Source organism: Eptesicus fuscus, chromosome 12 (genome assembly GCF_027574615.1).
Source record: "Eptesicus fuscus isolate TK198812 chromosome 12, DD_ASM_mEF_20220401, whole genome shotgun sequence".
Lineage (NCBI taxonomy): Eukaryota > Metazoa > Chordata > Mammalia > Chiroptera > Vespertilionidae > Eptesicus > Eptesicus fuscus.
In genome coordinates, this window is record NC_072484.1 from 2,907,614 (window position 1) to 2,930,595 (window position 22,982).

The window sequence follows — 22,982 nt, forward strand, 5'->3', positions numbered from 1 at the left end:
CCTGCCCGCCTGGGCTCCCCGGAGGCGGCACGGGTCCACTGTTCCCTGGCCTGCTTGTGCCTATGGTCAGGTGAGTTCATTCAGCCTCTGCATGTCCATTCCAGGGGAACTGAGTGGAAGGCCCTGGAGCCAGTCAAGGCAAGAAGCTAGAATACTCCGTCGGCCTGTGTGGGAGGAAAGCGTGTGGGAGCCAGGAAACCGTACAACTCGGAAGGTGCTGCGTAGGTGGCTTCCGAGTGTCCTTAAAGTCTCCCTTGTCTCCAAGAGCCGCCCCTAGAAGCCGCAGACGATGCCCCCAGTATCTCACACGAGGACACCCCACATGAGACATGCTGGATTCCAGCTCAGAGGGTGCAAGCCAGCTGTTCAGAGCATGAGCACATCATGCTTGTGATTTCTCCTTTCATCCGCTTCCGGGCCCACGAGGGAGGTCTGCCCGCCTCCCGAGGGGACTGTGGCCCCCTCCAGGTGACAGGCCACTCGGCAGCAGGGGCGAGTCAGCTAAGTGCCTCGTGGATGTTCCCACTCGTGTCAGCGTTGGAGCGGTTGCAAGCACCACAGTTTGTAACAGCGGCTGCCTCTGGGTGGAGGGTGTGGCGGGTGGGGGTGAGATTACGGTTTCGTTTTCACCAGGTACATCTGTCCCTTATTCTGATCTCAAACCGTGAAACAGCAAGGAAGCACCCACTGCCTGTGCCCTGGCACGGAGACCATGTGGTTGGCGGTGCACACACTCATGGAGCGCCCGCGGGTACCCGGCCCTGCCTCCCGCCTTCACCGCCCACGGCCCCGGCCTCCGTCCCTCCTCAGTCACTGCATCCCCACCTCCGAGCTTTTGCACAGGTGGCCCCCCACCAGGCCTTCCCTGGCCTTCCCTCCTGCCTGGGCCAGGTCTCCTGGGCAGAGGCCCCGCCCCACGGGCTCCACTCTCGGCCCATCACCTCGGGAAGCCTGACAGCCCCCTGCGGGCCAAGAAGCTCCTCCCCGGGGTCTCCCATGGTGCCTGTCCCACCTCAGCAAGTCTGGGGGCAATGGTGGGGTGGGGTCCAGTCCAGTGCCTGAGGCACAAGGCAGAGGCCCAACAACGCGGGTCAGCAAGAGCATCCTGGACAAAAGATACCGCGGCACAGAAAGACTCAAACTCCGATCTGTCCCGGATTTTAAAGAAACAGCATCACCTACCCAGCAACGCCTGCGGACATGGACCCCCACCAGCCCAGCGAGGGGGGCTGGTAACCTCCTGAGGCCCCAGTAGCGCCCGTGCCCAGGGCCTGTTAGAAGCACTCCCTGTGTCCCCGACCACATGCCCCGAACCTGTGCACGTCACCTGCCCTTGTTCACCTTGGCCTCCTCCCTGTGCTTGTCCTGAAGGCCGTGCCCACATCCACTTGGTTCCTCCTCCTTCCCCAGGACCTGATACTGACAGGGGCACACAGAGGCTGCTCAGAAGTGTCTGTCCTTGAGCGGAAATGTCGTGGCGGAAGTCATCCCTGAGGAGGGGACAGCCTAGCTGTCCACGTCACCCAAGGACCCTCAGCGTTACCCTCTCCCCGTCTTCCTCAGCTTGCCACAACGGCCACGCGGCCCGGCCCAGCACTGGACAGCAGGTGTGTGGGGCACAGGACAATTCCCTGTGTGGCCTCGATCACACTGCTTTGGAGATGGCTGCGACCCGACAAGGAACGTGTCTCGCTCGCGTGTGCACCTGTTTGCTTGCTCCTTCCTTGCTCCTTCGATCTGCCTAGCCAACAGCTGACCTGCACTCCTGCCGTAGCAGAGCTGCTGGCTTCCAGCCCAACCGCCATTCTCCCGAAGCAGCATCAGAAAGCTGACTTTTCAGTGGAGCCTCTTTGCCAGCGAAGATGGTCACATGATGAAGTTATGACCCAGGGGCTGCAGGTAAAGGTGTGCTGAGTAGCTTCTGGGGTCCTTCCTGAAGAGCTGTCTTGGCTGGGATGTATGCACTTTTGGGACTTGAACGTGATACCTGGTGCTCCTGCAGCCATCCTGGACCATAGAGGCTACGTGAGCAGGAAGCTAAAGGAGCCTGGGTCCTCAGGGACTGTGGAACCCCCGGGCCAGGCCTGACTGTCTACAACTATTTCATGAAGCAGGGTGGTTCCAGGTCTGGCATCCAGAGCCAGCTAGCCAGCTGGGTCCAAGCTCAGTCCATCACCTACCAGCTGCGTGACTTGGTACCTCTTAGCTACCCTCTCTGAGCATTTACATCTCAGACTTGAGTGAATGCAGGCGCAGCACAGTCCCTGGCACGGAACGTGAGTTAGCAAATGTTAGCGAACTGTCGTTGCACTAGCATTGCTACGACTGTCGCTCACACAGCCTGAGCCCTGTCCGGGTAAGGCAGGCCAGTACAGTCAGTCCCTGCAACAGCCAAGCTCAGGCAGGCCAGGTGACTCCTCGGGGCTTACTCAGTCCTCGCTTCCTCCGGGCGACTTCAAACCCAGCAGGCCACCTGCTCCCCGGGTCAGGAGTCATGTTTATGGACACTGACGGGAGATGGATGTGGTCTTGCATTTTCTTACAAAACATACTGTACCTTCCTGGACAGATTCCCAAGCACCTGAGGAAAAGCAACAGCAGCTGACCCAGGGATGACTCAAAGGACTCGGCGTGTTCCACATCACCAAACAAGGGAGCCGAGCCTGCCCTGCAGGGGCCACAGCCCACCCGCACTCTCCCTCCTGGACACCCTCAGTGCTGCGCCAGCGCCAAGGCTAGTGCTTATGTGCTCCAAGGCTTAGGTTTTGTCAAACCTTTCCCATTCAGGAGCCGTTTCCTGTTGCTTAGCTACCTACACTGAAAGGCAGAAGGTGCCCTGGCCGGTGCTCAATGGTTAGAGCATCAGCCCGTGGACTGAAGGGTCCCAAGTTTGAATCCAGTCAAGGGCACATACCTCGGTTGCAGGCTCGATCTCTGGTCCTGGTCAGGGCATATGCAGGGAGGCAACCAATCAATGCGTCTCTCACACATCGATGTTTCTCTCTCTCTGTCTCTCTCCCTCCCTTCCACTCTCTAAAGACCAATGGAAAAAAAATCCTCAGGTGAGGATTAACAAAAATCTATCTAATAACAGGATAATATGCAAATAAGTCGGGACACCATCATGTAAGGACTGATCAGCAGGCTGTGTCCCCGCCCCCTGCTCAGGCAGCTGCAAGGCCCGGGGTAGGTAGGATAGGATACAATATGAGGGGATAAGAAAGGAGAGGGAGAGGAAGGCAGGCCTGCAGGCAGACAGGCCAAGAGGAGAAACAGAAATACAGAAATGGAACAAGAAAAAGATGCAGGAATGAAAAAGGGAAGGAAACGTGGGACTGCACTTGGGAGGGGGTGGCGACCGTGGAGGGGCAGAGCAGGTGCGCCCGGCGAGGGGCGGGATGCAGGCGGCGTGGAGCGGGGATCCCCGCCCAGACTTGGGAGGAGGGCAGTGGCCCCCAGCGCGGGCCGTTGGTGTGGAGGTGCCCACGGGTCCCGGGACAGAGGGGTGGATGGTCTGAGGCCTTCCAGGTGGAGGCGCTCCTGCTTTGCGGCAGCAGCACCCGGGCCACATGGGCCTCGGCCACCCTCGCTGGGCTGGGTGTCCTGTGCTGGGAGGGGAGGCACAGCTTAGCTGGGGCGGAGTTGGACACTAAGGAGGGTACCACTTTCGTCCCCGAGGGCTGGACCCCAAAGACACTGGCCAGGGTTAGGTTGGTGGCGCGTTAACTGTACTTTGTTGACTAGAAGTTGGGGTGTCCCGGGCAGGGAATGGGAGGAGGACGGTGGCAGGGAGGCCAGGGAAGGGGGGGTGTCGAAGGCCTGGCCGGGGCTGGGCCCTGGGCTGGGGGTTAACGCCCCCCGAATGGAAGCTTTAATATCAAAGTGCGCTCAGGCGGGCTGGAAGCAGGTCCCAGAGAGGAAAGGGGGAGGTTTAGAAGAGAGACCAGTGAACATGGTGGGAGGCGGGAGGGTAATAATAGGGAAGGAGGGAGGGAGGCAGGGCTCAGGCTTTCAAGGGAAAGGCGAATGGGGTGGGGGGAGAAGGAGTAAGAAGGATACAGACACGGGGAATGAAGGGAGAGAAGGGAGGAGGGAGGAAGGGAGAGGGGCCGCAGGAGGTTCAAAGGGAGGGAGGGAAAGAAAGCAGGAAAGAGGAGGATGCTAAAATGGGGTGAGGCCAGGAAATAGTTAAATAAAAACAAGAAACAGAATGTGAGAGTGAGGGGAGTTTAAAAGGAGGAGTTAGTAAGAAAGTTAAGTACAGGGTGATTATTTTAAAATGTAGTCGGACATCCCCTGAGGACTCCCGTACTGTGAAAGGATGCAGGCTTGGCTGAGCCCCGCCCCCCTCATGCACGAATTTTGTGCACTGGGCCTCTAATAAATAAATAAAAGTAGAAGGTGTACGAGCCACAGTTCACATCCAGGACCGCACTGGCCTCACCTGTCTTCCCCCAGGACAGGGGTCATGTCACTGTCCCCACAACCTCACAGAGCCCACACACAGCCCCGTCCCACCCTCCCCACAACCTCCCACAAGCCCACACACAACCCGTCCCACCCTCCCCACTACCTCCCATGGGTCTGCGCACAGCCCCATCCCACCCTCCCCACAACCTCCCATGGGCCCGCCCCTGACCCACCCTCTCCACCACATTGCACAGGGCCCTCAGGTTCCTTTGCATTTTGAAATAAATCCTTGAAAGTGCCTTAACAATCAGGGCCTTCTTGACCTTGAAGGCTGTGCAATATTCAAGGGCATGTTCCTTGCCACGGCAGCAGCAGGCAGGTGGTGTCGAGTCAGGGTCTGGGAGGGTTTATCTGGACAGAACTGACCTGACCTCCTTGGGCCCCGAGGTTTTGTAGTGGAGAGACCAAATCGCTAGCCACTCACTGGACGCCCTGAGGGCTTGGGAAGCAAGTGGGGTAAAATGTGCTTCATCCACAAAAGGAGGCAATTGCTAAACACAAATTGTCTTTGTTCCTGAAGCTCAAAATCCAAAGAGCGGGACCCTGCCCAGGCCAGCCAACGGGTGGCCCTACCTCACCATCCACCAGGTCACTACTGGGGACTGAGGTCCCAGCAGGACCTGCAGGGTCTGTGATAGCCTGGTCCTGCCCCACCCTCTGCTGTTCACCACTTTCAAGTCTCCCTTTCTGTCCAGGTGGGAGTCTGCAGGAGGCCCCGGCCCGGCCTTGGATGTGGCCTTCACTTCCCTGGACCACGGAGAGAGGAAGCCCCAGAGGCCCCGGGGGCTGAGAGCCCATGTTTCCTAAGTGCTTCCCACCAACTTATCAAGGACTAGACACTAATGATTGTGATGAAGATGACAATGATGAAGGGGACGAGGACGGCAAAGATGGTGACAATAATGATATAGATGTAGATGACAATGTTGACAGTGAAGACAAAGGAGATAAGGAGGAAGATGAAGGTGATGAAGATGTTGACAAAAATGTGGTGAAGATGGTGATGAAGGCAAAGAGGGTGATGATAACGAAGAGCTTGAGGAAGAAGATGGAGATGGTGATGAAAATGATGAAGCTGATGAAGATGACGGTGGTGACTCTAACACTTGGTAATGTTTGGGACGGGCCTCAGGTGTGGTGCCCCCCCACGGGTGACAGTAACTGGGAAAATGTCCACAGGACCTGGCACTGCTCCAGGGTGGGAAACAGGTAAGTGGTGATGGCTTCTGTGTGGATAAGGATCGTGGCGATGGATACACAGCTCTTGTGAATTGGGTCGTGTGGGAAAATCTCACATGCTAAAAAGGACACCATAAAATAGATGTAACTTTATAATAAAACTAGCCCTGGCCAGTGTGTTCAGTTAGATCATGGGCCCGAGCATCAAAGGGTTGCAGATTCAATTCCTGGTCAAGGAGCACATACCTGGGTTGCAGATTTGATACCTGGCCCCGGTTGGAGCACATGCGGGAGGCAACCAATCGATGTGTCTCTCTCATGTTGATGTTTCTCTCACCCTCCCATCCTCCCTTCCACACTCTAAAAAATCAATGGAAAAAAATCCTTGGGTGAGGATGAACAATATATATGTAATAAAATCTAGAAATGGACTTGAAATCATGTATACTCCATAAAGATAAAGCAAAGAGTTGAGAAAACGAGGCCAAGGGCATACAACAGAAGGTCAAACACAGGCACACACCCAAAATGAGACAACACAGTTAGTTCCCACAGGTGCTGCACACTTGGCTCTGAGCTGCCTGGTGGCCAAAGCAAAAAAGGAAACACAATTACAGAGTTTGCTTTGCTAAGATACTCACAGGCGGCTAGGATGCAGACACAGCTTATTTTGAGCCCAGTGCCTCAGAGAATGGTCTGAGGAGGGTGTAGCAGGGGCAGGTGGGAGAGAAAACTCACATTTCAGCCCCTACCCCGGAGAGTTGGAGTGTGGTCTGACTCTAGGAGCCTGTGTTCGCACAGAGCTCCCTGTGATCTGAATGCACGGTCAGAAGTGGGAACTGGCGTGGGTCAGATGACCCGTTACCCCCACGTTTCTGCTGTGTGAGCAGGGGCTCTGAGCCAGTCTCCTCGTCTGAGAAACAGGCCCATTAGCGTATTCCAGGAGACACACATGCACGCACACATACAAGTGCACACGCACATGACCACACGCGGGCGCTCAGCAGGAGCTGGTACACAGAAGGCATGCCCGCTGCCCCCTGCACCTCTGCTCAACTACTCACACCCGCTCCTCTGTCCCCATCTTGGGTGACGAGCTGAGTTCCCAGCCAGTGCAGGCTGGGAGGAGGGAAATGAGCAGCTAGCTCTCAAGGGTCCATTAGCCTGCACCCCCCACAACAGTCGCCCACACCTCCCAAGTGGCTTCCTTTCTGGCAATTAAAAGTCTCTCAACCTCTTTTTGATAAACGCAGAAAAAAACGTTTTCTGTATTTTCAAAACTCTGTGTCCACAGAACCAAGACCCCGGCTCCGTGCCCAGCTTTTCTCGAAGGTTCCGTAGACAGAAGGGACCAAGTCGAATGCTCTGGGGTCCGGGCACCACAATTAAGTGGCCCCTTCTCCCCACGCTTACAAGCGGCAGCTCCTCCTGGAGACCCTGCAGGTGCGGGCCTGGTGGGCAGCCATAGTACCCTCCCTGCTCACAGTACCCTCCCCGCCCACGGTACTCTCCCCTCCCACAGTACCCTCCCTCCCCTCAGTACCCTCCCCGCCCACAGTACTCTCCTGCCCACAGTACTCTCCCCGCCCACAGGACCCTCCCCTCCACAGCACTCTCCCCGCCCACAGTGCTCTCCCCTCCACAGCACTCTCCCCGCCCACAGTGCTCTCCCCTCCACAGCACTCTCCCCGCCCACAGTGCTCTCCCCTCCACAGCACTCTCCCCGCCCACAGTGCTCGCTCCGCCCACAGTACTCTCCCCTCCACAGTACTCTCCCCGCCCACAGTACCCTCCCCGCCCACAGTACTCTCCCCGCCCACAGTACTCTCCCCGCCCACATTACTCTCCCCGCCCACAGTACTCTCCCCTCCACAGTACTCTCCCCGCTCACAGTACCCTCCCCTCCACAGTACTCTCCCCACCCACAATACCCTCCCTCCCCTCAGTACTCTCCCCGTCCACAGTACCCTCCCCGCCCACAGTACTCTCCCCGCCCACAGTGCTCTCCCCGCCCACAGTGCTCTCCCCATCCACAGTCCTCTCCCCTCCTACACTATCCTCCCCGCCCACAGTACTCTCCCCGCCCACAGGACCCTCCCCGCCCACAGTACCCTCCCCGCCCACAGCACTCTCCCCGCCCACAGCACTCTCCCCGCCCACAGTACCCTCCCCGCCCACAGTACCCTCCCCGCCCACAGCACTCTCCCTGCGACAATATCCTCCTGGGTCCTGCGCTTGCATGAGGCCGTGTCGACAGCATGTTCAGCTGCGGAACAGAATGTTCAAAGGCATGGGCTCCAGGGTCACCCAGCGCCTGTGTTCACATGCTAAGTGCCACTCCTGAAGGACACACTGAGCGTGGATCGGCTCCTCACAAGGCCACAGGTCCCCAGAGAGGAGGACCTCCCCGCTCTCCCCCGGGAGAGGTAATAGAAGGTTCCAGCAGCACTCAGGCAGAAATAACCACAATCATATCATCAACAACAGGAGAACACCGTGACCTGGTCTGCCTGCTGCTGCCTGCCCAGGAGCTGCTCGGCCAGTGAGCTCCTTTCATCCTCATGAGGCCTGCGGCATGCATGCGCCTCCCCGCCCACCTCCCACCACCCCCCCGGGGGGAAGGTGCCGTCACGGCCACACTTCAGCCTGGAGGGAGACTGGAAGACGGTGTCCGCACACCTCACAGGCCTTTCCCAAGCCTGTGCTCAGCCAGGAGTCTTCGGTGTCTTCTCTGCCTCCCACGGCTCCGTGTCGGGGCCGTGGCCTCATGTCCTGCCACCCACCCTAACAGAGGCACGAAGCACTTTGCACCCAGAGGCGAGCATGCTGCTGCAGGTCTGAATGCACCCCAAAGAAATAAATCAACACAAGGAAAATGCACCTGGCTGTGGGACCCTGGGCAAGTCCCGTAGCCTCTCAGTAACACTTAGTTTTCACCCAGTATGGAGGCGCCTCAACAAATTAAAAACAGAACTCTCATATGACCCAGCAATCCCACTTTGGGGAACTTATTCAAAGAAATCCAAAACACTAACTTGAAAAGACACTTGCACTGCTATGTTATTCACAGCAGCCAACACTTGGGGGCAGCCATCAGCACGCAAGTGGGTGAAGAAGTGGTGCAACGTGCAATGGGATATCACTCGGCCATGGAAACATAGATATTTAGATGCATTCTGCTCCGTGAAGTAAGTCAGACAGAGGAAGGCAAATACCATAGGATTTCACTCCTGTGGACTCTAATGAACAAAATCAACAAACAAAATAGAAACAGACCCACAGATGCAGAGAGTAGACTGATGACCGCCAGATGGGAGGGGCGGGGGGACGGGCTGAAAAGGCGGAGGAATTGAGACTGCTGGCTGCAGAACAGTCACGGGGATAGAGAGTCCAGCACACGAGTGCAGCCGACGACTTGGCAGTCACTGTGTGGCGGTGCCGGGTGTGCCAGGCTGCTCAGGGGCACCTGGTGAGGGATATGAATGTCGACACATCTGAAGCTAACGGAACAGTGATGCCAATTCATAAAGAAAAACAATAAGACTCAGTTTTCTGCTCTGTAAGATGGCGATGACAACAACACCTACTTTACCGGGTTCTTGTAAGGATTCAATTAAAGGAGGGAAAGGAAGCAGCCCTTGTGCATAGGGTCAGCCCTTAAAACTATGTTGGCACCCTGACTGCAGACGCCTCTTACTAGTCAGTGGTGTGTGCGCCTCTGTGCTGAATTCCAGGGCACGCCTACTGTGCGGGGCGTGGGAGCTGGGGTCCCCCCAGTTTTGCCCGTCACTTACACAGGTGCTGAAGGAGCGGGGCCCCTGCAGAGGGGGTGGGGCTCGTCACAGAGCCTCACTCCTCCGAAGGGGACTGAGTGTACTTGGGTGCCCAGGTCCGGCACAGAGGGTGTCGGTGGGGGTGGGGGTGGGGGAACGCTGTGACCATTTCAACCAGAAAAGCCCCAGGAGCACTCAAAGAAATCAAATTTTAAGGATCTGGAAAAAACAAAAATACCAACTGCCCTTCAGGACATGGAGGGAATGGCACGTTGCCATGGCAACCAGAGGCTGACTTAGTCAGCAAATGCTGGCAGGCGAACCTCAGGAAGGAGGCAAAACAAAGACAAAGGGAACCGATTAAACCCTTTCTGTAGGGAAACCAACTGGGCCGGCCGGGCTGAGTCTGACCTCCCAGCGACTTCTCACTGGCTGCTCCCTCCGTGTCGAATTCGGGGGGAGCTTTTCCATTTTGAACACGACGACAAACATCCAAGGAGCTACTACCACATTCTAGTTCCAGGTGTAAAATTACCGTCTCTGGGTAACGGAGGACACTGAGGCTCCCCACACGGCTTCCTGGCTCCCGGCTACCCTCTGCACCACGGCAGGCGGGGTCCCGCCTCTCCACTCAGCACGGCCAACCGCGTCCTGTATCTGAATCACAGGTGCGACCACGGGGTCTCACGATCTTTCCTTAAATTAATTCACTTAATATTCTACTTTGAAGGAGAATGTGGCTCCTCAATGAAATAGAAATCATTGTGCAGTGGGCTCTGCAAAAATAATCTCGTGAGTAAATATGTTTTTCACCTCTGAGTAGCGAAGGGTTTTTGAAACATGGCAAAGACAGGGTGAGCCATACACCATAACAGAGGCCAGCAAACTTTGTGGGCCTGTGTTTGTAAATAAAGTTTTGTTGGCACAATTATGCATTATATTCAGTCCATGCCGCCCGCTAACCCAGCGCCCAGAGCCGCGGCAGTGCGACGAGAACAGACTGTGTAGGTACAGGAGACACGGGCCCACACAGCCACACCGTCGCAACCTGGCCCCTCGAAGCAAAAGTCTGCCGGCACCTAAAGTATCTGATTGGTGACCTGTGACCTTAAAAGTGCCAAATGCTGCCCATCCCAGGGAAGCGAACAAAACAAAAATGCAAGTCTCTCACGGGGAGGACTTCGTAATTCAGAGAACTGACACAGGGATCGAGCCAGCGATTCCACAGCAATCCTACAAGGTAACAATGAAGAACACCGAAGGAACAGACTGGAAAAGAGGAAGAAACCAAAGAGCTGATACACACTGAAAAACTGTTGATCTCACAAAAAATGAGAAATGACCAAGTGAAACTTGTGTGACTGCACCTGCATCAGTGAGCCGGGCTCATTGGGCTGAGACAGCACCACGAGGCTGGGCGGCAGGAACTGGAAAGCCTCTGAACCTAGTCCTCACCTAAACCTAACCTAACCCTAACCCTAACCCTAACCCTAACCCAGGCCCGGACCAGGACCCTGACCCTAGCCCCAGCCCTAGTCCTAGCCCTAACCCAGAACCTCATCGGGACCCTGAACCTAACCCTAACCCTAACCTTAACCCCAACCTTAACCCTAACCCTAACCCCAACCCTAACCTTAATCCTAACCCTAACCCTAACCCTAATCCTAACCCTAACCCTAACCCTAACCCTAACCTTAATCCTAACCCTAACCCTAACCCCAACCCTAACCCTAACCCCAACCCTAACCCTAACCTTAACCCTAACCCTAACCCTAACCTTAACCCTAACCCTAACCCTAACCCTTACCCTAACCCTAACCCTAACCTTAACCCTAACCCTAACCCTAACCCCAACCCCAACCATAACCCTAACCCCAAACCCAACCCTAACCCTAACCCTAACCCTAACTGGCAGAGATGGAACCAGGACCGCTACTTCGAGGAGCAACACAGCAAAGCCCGGTGAGCGGGGCAGCACGCTGTGATGCCACTCCCGCAGGAGGACATGTGCAGAGGCCAAGGATGCTGCTGAGCACGTGACTGCAAAGGACCAGCCCCACGACAAGGGCCAAGTGTGGGGAGTGGCGAGCCCAGCAACCCACAGAGGCGCTGCGCTCAGAGCCCACGGAGGCGCCTGAGGAGAGGGGAGACGCGCGGGGCTCGGCTGCGGCCAGCCTCGGCTCTGGCCCCTGGCGTACTTACTTGGAGAGCTTCATCTCTATCTGCTGCCGGATTTCCTGCCGCTCCTCGTCCGTCCTCCGGGGGAAAATGTTCCGGTCCTCCAGCTCCTGCTTGCTGGGCCGGTTCCTCAGTCTCACGGCCAGCAGCTCCTTCTTGCATTTCCTCGGCAGAGTTCCTGGGGGAGCCGGAGAGGGGGCAGCAGAGACAGTGTTAGGGAGTGTGGGCATGTCCCTGCAGCCCCCACCTGCCTGGGGAAGGGGTGTGGACAGAGCAAGGGGCACTGTCAGCTTGTGGTGACTTCCAGGGGAACAGCGGTGACAGGGACAGCAACGGGGACGGCCATCTCCCACCTCTATGGTGGCGGGTCGGTCACATGGCCAGGTCTCCAGGGCCAGTGCTGGGTGACACCAGTTGCCCCAGCTGATCATTAACAGCACCCACTTTTTTTTCAAAAGTGTCCACGTTTGGGTCATAACTTACAGTTTCTTTGCCCATGGCAACCCTCCCCACTGCCCACTACCCTCTGGCCAGGTGGCTCTTTCAGTTCCTGGAACGTCCCCCCTGGTCTACACCCATGTCCGTCCTCCGCAGGGACCTGCTCTGCCACATCGTCTGGGGCTGGCCTCTTGCTGAGCCCCGTTCCAGCCTCGAACCATCTCCTCAGACAGGTCCGCTGGGGCTCCGTCACTATCACCCCCATTAACTCCGCTCTCATCTGCCTCTCTGTTGTTTGTTAGTTTATTCGGTCTCTCCCTCGAGACTTGAACTTCAACTGTCATCTGCTCTCCAGGTCCCAGGACAGTGTTGGCAAAGTAGGTTATTAATGATCGCTGCTGAGTGAAGAGATGGGGTGGGGCTGGCTCAGGGTCCAGAAGGCGGAGGCAAGCCTGTGTTCTGCACATGTCAAGTCAGGGGGTGGAATCTGGGCAGGAGTAAGATCCTGGGGAACATGCCCTAGCCAGTTTGGCTCAGTGGATAGAACGTTGGCCTGTGGACTGAAGGGTCCCAGGTTTGATTCCCAGGTCAAGGGCACATACCTGGGTTGTGGGCTCGATCCCCAGGAGGGGGCGTGCAAGAGGCAGCCGATCAATGACTCCCCCATCATCAATGTTTCTCTCTCTCCCTCCCCCTTCCTCTCTGAAATCAATAAAAATATATTTTTTAAAAAGGGTCCTGGGGGACAGAATGTCTGGACTCACTTCAGAGCAGGACTGGAGTGTGGCTACAAGCGCAGGCGGGGGTCACTCAGCCGGGAAATGGGGTGTCCAGCTCACTGAGCCTCCTGAACTGCAGAGCCCCACCTGCCCTCACAAAGGGTGACGCAGACCGCAGGTGTGTAGGGTGTGTTGCTGGGAGCACAGATGTAAATCCTGGGCTAAAACCATCACCCCGCTTGGTCTCTCCCACAATAGTTTGAAGACAAACGATTTCTTAAGAAAAGAGTCTTCCAAAAGAAAGTCAACTCCTCGTGTGGGAGATGAAAATTCAAAGAAATAAGTCTAATAACATGATGGTTTAACAGAAGGTTGGGATGAAGTAAGACAAAAAGTTGGACTCAGCTGAGGCTTGGATTTCTAATCTGAAATAGTTTATGTATTTTATAGAGAAAAGAGAAAAATAATGACCCCAAAACCATGTCAGCAAGGGCTCCAGCCTGAGTTGCTGTCCCAGCTCTGTGGCGGGCACAGGCCCTGTGCTTACGGAGCCATAAAGACCCTGAAGGGCTGCGTGCTTGTCTCAGCGGGTCCTGACTGCGTGCTTGTCTCAGTGGGTCCTGACTGCGTGCTTGTCTCAGTGGGTCCTGACTGTGTGCTTGTCTCAGCGGGTCCTGACTGTGTGCTTGTCTCAGCGGGTCCTGACTACGTGCTTGTCTCAGCGGGTCCTGACTGTGTGCTTGTCTCAGTGGGTCCTGACTGCGTGCTTGTCTCAGTGGGTCCTGACTGCGTGCTTGTCTCAGTGGGTCCTGACTGTGTGCTTGTCTCAGCGGGTCCTGACTGTGTGCTTGTCTCAGCGGGTCCTGACTGTGTGCTTGCCTCAGCGGGTCCTGACTGTGTGCTTGTCTCAGCGGGTCCTGACTGTGTGCTTGTCTCAGCGGGTCCTGACTGTGTGCTTGTCTCAGCGGGTCCTGACTGCGTGCTTGTCTCAGCGGGTCCTGACTGTGTGCTTGCCTCAGCGGGTCCTGACTGTGTGCTTGTCTCAGCGGGTCCTGACTGTGTGCTTGTCTCAGTGGGTCCTGACTGTGTGCTTGTCTCAGCGGGTCCTGACTGTGTGCTTGTCTCAGCGGGTGCTGACTGTGTGCTTGTCTCAGCGGGTCCTGACTGTGTGCTTGTCTCAGCGGGTCCTGACTGTGTGCTTGTCTCAGTGGGTCCTGACTGTGTGCTTGTCTCAGCGGGTCCTGACTGTGTGCTTGTCTCAGCGGGTCCTGACTGTGTGCTTGACTCAGCGGGTCCTGACTGTGTGCTTGCCTCAGTGGGTCCTGACTGTGTGCTTGTCTCAGCGGGTCCTGACTGTGTGCTTGTCTCAGCGGGTCCTGACTGTGTGCTTGTCTCAGCGGGTCCTGACTGTGTGCTTGTCTCAGTGGGTCCTGACTGTGTGCTTGTCTCAGCGGGTCCTGACTGTGTGCTTGTCTCAGTGGGTCCTGACTGTGTGCTTGTCTCAGCGGGTCCTGACTGTGTGCTTGTCTCAGTGGGTCCTGACTGTGTGCTTGTCTCAGTGGGTCCTGACTACATGCTTGTCTCAGCGGGTCCTGACTGCGTGCTATGGTACATCGCGAGTCAAAGGCACCTCAAAGGGACCAAGCTATTGTGAATGTCAAGGGTCTAACCCATGGCGGGAAGGGACTGCCATTCCCAGAGAACTAGAATACGCTTAACCACAAAACTATGCTGACTGTAGCTAACCGTTTCCGCTTTTGATCAAGTCCCTAAGCCTACGCAAATATATCAGGTGTGTCATTACAAACTTCAGTCTCATTTGTCCTTAACTGAAGACCCTTTCACCAGAGATCTCCAGATGTAACTGATAATTCACCCACGTGAAATCTGTGCACGGGCCAAGTCCTCCTCTGCTCACCATCCAGCCTCCATGAACATACTGGGCACACAGTAGGGCTGCAACAAACACACTTCAGGTCTTCCCAAGGCATCAGGAGGTTACCAGGTTTTGCTACTTCAAAGTCAGTAAAGGACATTTCCAGACACGTAGCTTAAAACGAGCGGTTTTCATGAATGGAGAGGTGCACCTACCCAACCAGTGTGAGCGCCTGGCCAGCACGTGGCCCAGGGCACACTGGACGGCCGGGTGGCCGAGAACCAGCCAGGACACCCGTCTGTCCAGAATGGGGGCCAGCAATCTCCTCCCAAAGGCTCCCAGAAATCCCTGCTGGCCGAGCTTTGGGCCAGAAGTCCTACCTCCAGGAGTCTGCCTCCCAAAACAAATGGAGAGCACATAAAAGACACCTACAGGGGCCCCATCGGCCTCATTTATGAACGTGAGAAATGAAGCCACCTAGATTTCCCACAAGAGGGCACTTGTACCATCTGAATATGGTGAGCCTGGGAAGACAGTGGTGGCAGGGGTCCCTGAGGGACAAAGACAGTCATGATGAGGCTGTGAGAAGCTTGTGTATACATACAGAAATACTGTTGTGTAAGTATATATGTGATCTTACTATACACCAGCAGAGTAATGCCAGAAATCAATCATTTAACTTACTAAGTTTAGTTTCCTGTATTTTTAAACCCTGAATTATAGTTTTCTGAAATTAAATAATTGCTTAAAAATAAAAACTTTCAATCCAGAGATGGAGAAGCATCAATCAGACTGTCAAAACTCAGAGGGAAGGCGGGGGAGGCTAGGGGGAAGGGAGAGAGATCAACCAAAGGACTTATATGAATGCATATACTGGTAAGCCTAACCAATGGACACAGACATTAGGGGGGTAAGGGCACGAGTGTGGGGTGGTGGGGGAGCAATGGGGAGATAAGGACACATATGTAATACCTTAATCAATAAAGAAAAATAGACAAAAATAGATTGAAAGGACATAGGAGAATGATATTCCAATCTAAAACTAATCAGAAGAAAGCTGCAGTGTCTGCTACTGTCAGACAAGCAAAGAGCCATACCAGGAGCAAAGACAGGTCTCTCACAGCAATAAGGGGACGACGTCAGGAGGGCAGGCCGATCCTAAATGCTTATGACCCTATTAAGCGGTTCAAATACATGAAGCAGAAACTGACAGGTCAGAGACAGGAAATAGACTAGTCACAGTTGGAGATGTTGAAACCTCCAAGCAGCAGGCGAAATTGGCAGGTAGACATGTGAGGATGAAGCGGGTGTGAACACCATTCTCAAGCAATTGGATTTGACTAACATTTATAAAAACACTAGAGGCCCGGTGCATGAAATTCATGCATGGGGTGGGGTATGTCTCTCAGCCCAGCATGCACCCTCTCCAATCTGGGACCCCTTCAGGGATGTCTGACTGCCCGTTTAGGCCCGATCCTACTGGGATCAGGCCTAAATGGGCAGTCGGACATTCCTCTCACAATCCAGGACTGCTGGCTCCCAACTGCTCTCCTGCCTGCCTTCCTGATTGCCCCTAACCGCTTCTGCCTGCCAGCCTGATAACCCCCTAACCACTCCTCTGCCAGCCCGATTGATGCCTAACTGCTCCCCTGCCAGCCTGTTTGCCCCTAACTGCCCTCCCTTGCAGGCCTGGTCACCCCTAACTGCCCTCCCCTGCAGGCCTGGTCCCCCCCAACTGCTCTCCCCTGAAGGCCTGGGTCCCCCCCAACTGCCTTCCCTGCAGGCCCCATTGCCCCCAACTTCCCTCCTCTGCTGGCTTGTTCACCGCTAACTGCCCTCCCCTACAGGCTTGATTGCCCTCAACTGCCCTCCCTTGCAGTCCTAGTCCCTCCCAACTGCCCTCCCCTGCTGGCCTGATTGCCCACAACTGCCCTCCCTTGCAGACCTGGTCCCTCCCAACTGCCCTGCCCTGCTGGCCATCTTGTGGCGACCATCTTGTGTCCACAGGGGGGCAGCCATCTTGTGTGTTGGAGTGATGGTCAATTTGCATATTACTCTTTTATTAGATATGATAGAGGCCTGGTGCACGGGTGGGGGCCGACTGGTTTGCCCTGAAGGGTGACCTGGATTAGGGTGGGGGTTCCCTTGGGGCATGGGCGGCCTGGGTGAGGAGCCTGTGGTGGTTTACAGGCCGGCCACGCTCCCTGGCGACCCAAGCGGAGGTCCTGGTATCTGGGGTTTATTTATCTTCTATAATTGAAACTTTGTAGCCTTGAGCAGAGCCAAACCTCCTGCTTGCTCCATGGCCGCAACCATTTTTGTTGGGATTTATTTATCTTCTATAATTGAAACTTTATAGCCTTGAGTGGAGGCCTGGGCCGGCCAGGGTGTGTGGGAAGTTTGGCTTCCTCCATTGCCTGGGAAACCCAAGCCTCCTGCTTGCTCCGTCACCGCAGCCATCTTGGTTGGGTTAATTTGCATACTCGCTCCTGATTGGCTGGTGGGCATGGCTTGTGGGTGTAGCAGAGGTACAGTCTATTTGCATATTACTTTTTTATTAGATAGGATGCTACCCCAAACCGAAAAATACACATTCTTTAAAGTGCACTGTGACCTTTAGCAAGAGAAACCATATTCTGGACTGCACGACATCTTAATACATTTAAAAGTACTCAGGTCACACTAATCATGTGCTCTGCTTGAGTGCAATTGAATTGGAAATCAACAATAAAAATATCTCTAGAAAAATACCCAACTCTTTGGAAACTAAATAAAAAACTTGAATAATCCATAGTTTCAAGAAGAAATCAAAGGGGAAATTAGAAAGCATTTTGAAGTAAATAAAAATACAACTTATTATAAGGGTTTTGGGGGAAACATTTACAGCACCAAATGTCACTATTAGAAAAGAAGAAAGGACTCAAATCAGTGCCCTCAGAGTCCATCTCAACAAACTAGGAAGGGAAGAGCAAATAAAATCAAGGTAGTAGAAAAAGCAATAAGGATCGTAGCAGAAATCAATAAAATCAAACAGAAAAACAACAAAGAAAATATTTGAATCCGAGAGCTGGTTCTTTGAGAAGAGCAATAAAATTGATCAAACTGCCCGACCGGCGTTGCTCAGTGGTTAGCGTTGACCTATGAACTAGCAGTCAGGGTTCAATTCCCCATTGGTCGAGGCACATGCCTGGGTTGTGGACTTGATCTCCAGCGGGGGACGTGCAGGAGGCAGCCAATCAATGATTGTCTCTCCCTCTCCCTTCCTCTCTGAGATCAATAAAAAGATATTTTAAAAAACCATTTGATCAAACTTAGCCAGACTTATCGGGGAGGCCAGTGAATGAGAGAACCTGATGTCAGCAAGTGGAGGGCGGTAGCTGCCTCTGGTTCCGTGCCAGACCTCGAGGCTCACTCAGGAAGAAATATAGAACCAAAACAGGCCTACCACTATCAACAAATGTAATTTGCAGTTAAAAACCTTCCTCCACATACAAATAGAACCCCTGCAGGGCCAGATGGGTGCTCTCATAAACTCTGTGAAACACGTTGAGAAGTAAACACCAATTCTATACACATTATCCTAGAACATCGAAGCAAAGGGGATATTTAAAACTCATGCCATCAGGCTAGAGTTCTCTGGGATGTCAAGACCAGAAAAGAGAATTAAAGAAAATGAAAGACTAACAGCTCCTATGAACATCGATGTAAAATTCTAAACAAAATTTCAGCAAATCAATTCGACAGCTGAAGTGCTAACCGACCCTGACCAGCTGGGAGCGAGGGGCCCAGCACTTGGAAAGCAACCACCGTCACTCTCCCAATCAACAAATGTCAGAGGAGAAGCCATGTGATGACCTCCACAGCCACGCTTTGACCCCGGGCCTGGGCCTGGCCCGGAGCTGAAAGGGACCCAGGAGACTTGGCCCGGGAAGTAAGGGGAGAGACGGTGCCATTCGGGGAGACGTGAGCCGCCCGGGGTCCCAGCAGAGGTCTGGCTCAGAGAAGCATGTTCTCTCACTCAGGCACAGAAATGACACAGGCTGGTTGCGAACAGCTCACGGCTAACAGCTGTGGTGGAAGATCACCTCCCCGCACCCCCTCGCACCTCCAGAAACCACCACCAGAGCTGCCCATTCTCCTTCCAGACCTGCGTCTACTCAATCAGCGCTCACAGTCCCCCTGACTTCACTTGCCCCCGGGGCTCCCACTCCACACCGTGCCCGCAGCGTGGCCGAGCTCAGGCGTCGGGCTCGGGATCCCGGCGGCACGCTTTTCGGAGTGTGGATGCCACGCTGCCTCATCACTTGCGGTCCAGCCCGCCGAGAATGGACATCTGGGGGCTGTTTGGCTTTGCTCTTTTACCAAAGCTGTAGGGACTGTCCTCATTCCGTGTTTCCCGGCACATGTATGAATATTCCATCAGCCCCATCCCTGGGACGGGCAGGACTGCGAGCCAAGGCCGCTGCCTCTTTCAGGTCTCCATGGGCACGCCTGGCCCTGCTCCACCCACGTCCTGGCTCGCTGCCGCTTCCAGAACCGGTCCTGGGCACCCTCTGGGGAGGAGGAGGAATAATGTACAAATGGGAACACAAGGCCGAGGGGCTCTGGCGTTAGAAAGGAGCTCGCTATCTTTCTCTCCATTAGTCTCACTTTGGAGCGCACCCTAAGGATAATTACGGAGATGCACAAAGTCGTAGCGGCAAGGATGCCAGCGTGTCCTCCCATTGCTAAGGCAGCTGTTTCCCACCCGAAACGGCAACGCTGGAACCTGGTGGGCGCAGGCCACGTGGGCTCACGTGCCAGCCTCTGACGTTGAGTGGGAGGAGGGACAGGTGCCAGGGAGAGAGGAGGCCGGCAGGGTTGGCGCCCTGTCCTGGCCACAGGAGGTCCCGCATGCGACGCCTGTCTTCACACAAGCAGGGACACTGTGGGGCCATCTTCAGCTGCTGTGAAATGCTCATTTCAGAGATTATACTTTTTAATTCTAGAATTTGCATAGGGTTCTCTCTGATAGTTTCTGTTTCTCTGCTAAGACCCTCCATCTGTTCATTCACCTTGTCCTTGAAGACCCTGGACGTGCTCCCAGGCCAGGTCTCCCATGGTTTGAGCATGATCCTTACTCCGAAACACGCTGCTGCTCCTGAGGCCTGGGTGTCCTGAGGTTCCAGAGGCTGTCTGGACCTCTCAGTCACAGCGGGCTTGGTAGAGACAGCTGTGTCCGCACGCGGCTCCCGGGACACTCCCTCTGCACTCGTGAGGGAGGGGAGTGGGAAAGGCAGTTTCAGTGCCGCTATGAGAAGTTTTGAACTTGAGAGCCTTTTGAAAGTCTCAGAGACTTCCTCCCGCAGGGTCCCGGGAAGGAAAAGGGAGAGACTGACTGTGTGCTCAGGGGGCTGTCTTCACTGCCTGGGCTGGGATCACCATTCAGCTCCGGGATCACCAGTCAGCTGCCACGCCCACGGGTGCCAAGTCCATGGACTACACAGGCACAGCCCAGCCTGGCCAACACCCATGCACACACCCTCCCATCCAGGTCCCTGTCCCACAAACCCCAGCTGTCGCGCAGCCCACGCTGCCATTGGGGCGAGACCACACTCTGCTTAGGGCCACCGCCCTGCACCCCCACAGAACACTCCAGGCCTCAGAACAGTCCACGTGGGGCTCCCTTTCATGGAGGACAGTCCCGCATGACCTGCTGTCTGACGCCCCAAACAGCGGGCTCCTACACCCCATCCAGTTTTTAAGTGGTTTCCATGGGAGGGCAGCTACCAGAAGCAGATCAGCTTAAAAAATAAATTTAGACACAGACTATACCCTTTACAAAGTGGATCACAGACCTAAATGTAAAATCAAAACTACAAAACTCCTAATTTAACAAAGGAAAAAACCTAGGTGACTGAATATGGAGGCGACTCGTTATGTAACGCTGTCAAAGGCGCCAGCCATGAAAGAAAGAACTGGTAAGCTGCACTTCATTAAAATTAAAAACTTCTCCTCTGCAATAGACAGTGTCAAGAGAATTAGAAGACAAAACCATAGACTGGGAGAAAATATTTGCAAAAGAAATACCTGATAAAAGACTATAACCAGCGTGGCCAGTGTGGCTCAGTGGTTGGGAATTGGCCCATGCACCAAGAGGTCACTGGTTCAATTCCCAGTTAGGGCGCGTGACCAGATTGTGGGCTCGATCCCCAGTAGGGGGTGTGCAGGAGGCAGCCTATCAATGTTTCTCTCTCATCGATGTTTCTCTCTCTCCCTCCTCCCTCTCCCTTCCTCTCTAAAAATCAGTAAAATATATTTTAAAGAAAAGACTGTTGTCCAAAATATATACAAACTCTTAAAATTCAACCATAGAAAACAAACAACCCAATCGAAAAATGGGCCCAAACCTTCACAGACCCCTCCCAAAGGAGATTCGCAGGTGCAAACAAGCAATGAAAAGGGGCTCCGCGTCCCACGTCACTGGGGAAGTGCAATGAGATTCCACCGCACACCTGTCAGCACGGCCAAAACCCAGAGCTGACACCACCAAGCGCTGGCGAGGACGGGGAGCAGCGGGGCTCTCGGTCACTGCTGGTGGGAATGCGAAATGGTACACTCACTTTGGAAGACAGTTTGAAGATTTCTTACAAAATTAAACATACCTGCTCTCCCCATACAATCCAGTCATCATGCTCCATCGTATTTACCCGAAGGGGTTGAACACCGACGTCCACAGAAGAACCTGCACACGATGTTACAGCAGCTTTGTTCCTAACTGGCAGCAATTGGAAGCAACCAAGACGGCCTTCCGCAAGGGAAGGGCTAACTCAACAGTGGTCCATCCAGACAATGGACTGTTACTCAGAGCTAGCAAGAAATGAGCGATCAAGCCGTGCACAGGCGTGCGGGAATCTTAAATGCCCGGTACGGAGTGAAGCAGCCAATCTGAAAGAGGTGGCCACGATGCCACCTCTGTGACATTCTGGAAAGGCAAAGCTGTGGAGACACAAGAAGATCCGTGGGTGCCAGCGGCTGAGGGGGAGGGCTGACTTGGCAGAGTGCAGGGTTTTAGGGCAGTGAAAATGCTCCACACGATGCTACAATGATGGATGACACGTCGTGATACCTCTGTCCAGACCCACAGGCTGTACAACGCCGAGAGCGAACCTCATGTAAACCACAGCTCAGGTGATAGTGACGCGCCAATGCGGGCTCATCGGTGGGGGTGTTGAGAATGGGGGGCTCTGCGGGTCTGGGACAGGGTATACGGGAAGTCTCTGTACCCTTCACTTAATTTTGCTATGAACCTAAAACTGCTCCATAAAACAAAACCATTTTAAACATCATCTTTGAGAATGCCCACCCTGCGCTGCTTTTTCGTGGTGCTGACTGCACACGCAAAAGGTGCCCTGTACGCGGGCATGTGCATGTACATGTGTAAGTGTGCTGAGGAGTATGTGTGCACTGCAGGCTGTGGTGACCTGTATGTGCGGGCATATGCATGTCTAAGTGTGCTGCAGATTATGTGTGCACACTGCAGGCTGTGGTGACCTGTGTGTGCAGGCATGTGCGCGTGTAAGCATGCTGTGGAGTGTGTGTGTGCACTGTAGGTTGTGGGGGCCTGTGTGTGCGGGCATGTGCATGTGTAAGCGTGCTGTGGAGTGCGTGTGTGCACTGCAGGTTGTAGGGACCTGTGTGTGCAGGCATATGCATGTGTAAGTGTGCTGAGGAGTATGTGTGCACTGCAGGCTGTGGTGACCTGTATGTGTGGGCATATGCATGTGTAAGTGTGCTGCAGATTATGTGTGCATACTGCAGGCTGTGGTGACCTGTGTGTGCAGGCATGTGCGCGTGCAAGCATGCTGTGGAGTGTGTGTGTGCACTGTAGGTTGTGGGGACCTGTGTGTGCGGGCATGTGCGTGTGCAAGCATGCTGCAGAGTGTGTGTGCGCACTGCAGGCCGTGGCGACTGCACGAGGCACACACACCGTGACGCGCCTCTCCGTGCTGACCAAGACACTGTATGTGTCCTGCATGGAAACCCAATGGTCACACTCGCTTGAAACAGGTACATCCCACTACAACCTGGTCAAGCAGGACGCCGTCCGGTGGGTTCACAGGGCCGGCTGCTGGGATGGGGCCTCCCCAGCCCTAGAAATTGTGATGCATCTGATGCTGACGATTAGAGGATTCCAGTGGACGAGACGATGCCTGCAGGGCTCCGGCAGCAGTAGCTCAGTGGGTAAGGAAGGAAGTAACGAACAGCACAGCTCCCATGATGAGTAACAGACGAATGTGCTGCCCGGCGCCCTTCGGCTTCGGCACCACAGAGCCCCACAAACAACGAGGCAGCCCGACAAGGGCGTGG

The 22,982-nt window shown here is 54.7% G+C and overlaps 1 protein-coding gene across 1 annotated transcript in view; it reads right to left on the minus strand.

The window, feature by feature from the left end:
* Window positions 1–22,982, minus strand: part of PHACTR3 (phosphatase and actin regulator 3) — a 143,995-nt gene that overhangs the window by 16,074 nt on the left and 104,939 nt on the right. Inside the window, exon 8 of the mRNA XM_008161302.3 lies at window positions 11,625–11,778. Coding sequence (XP_008159524.3) covers window positions 11,625–11,778 — 154 coding nt within the window. The remainder of the gene's footprint in view (window positions 1–11,624; window positions 11,779–22,982) is intronic.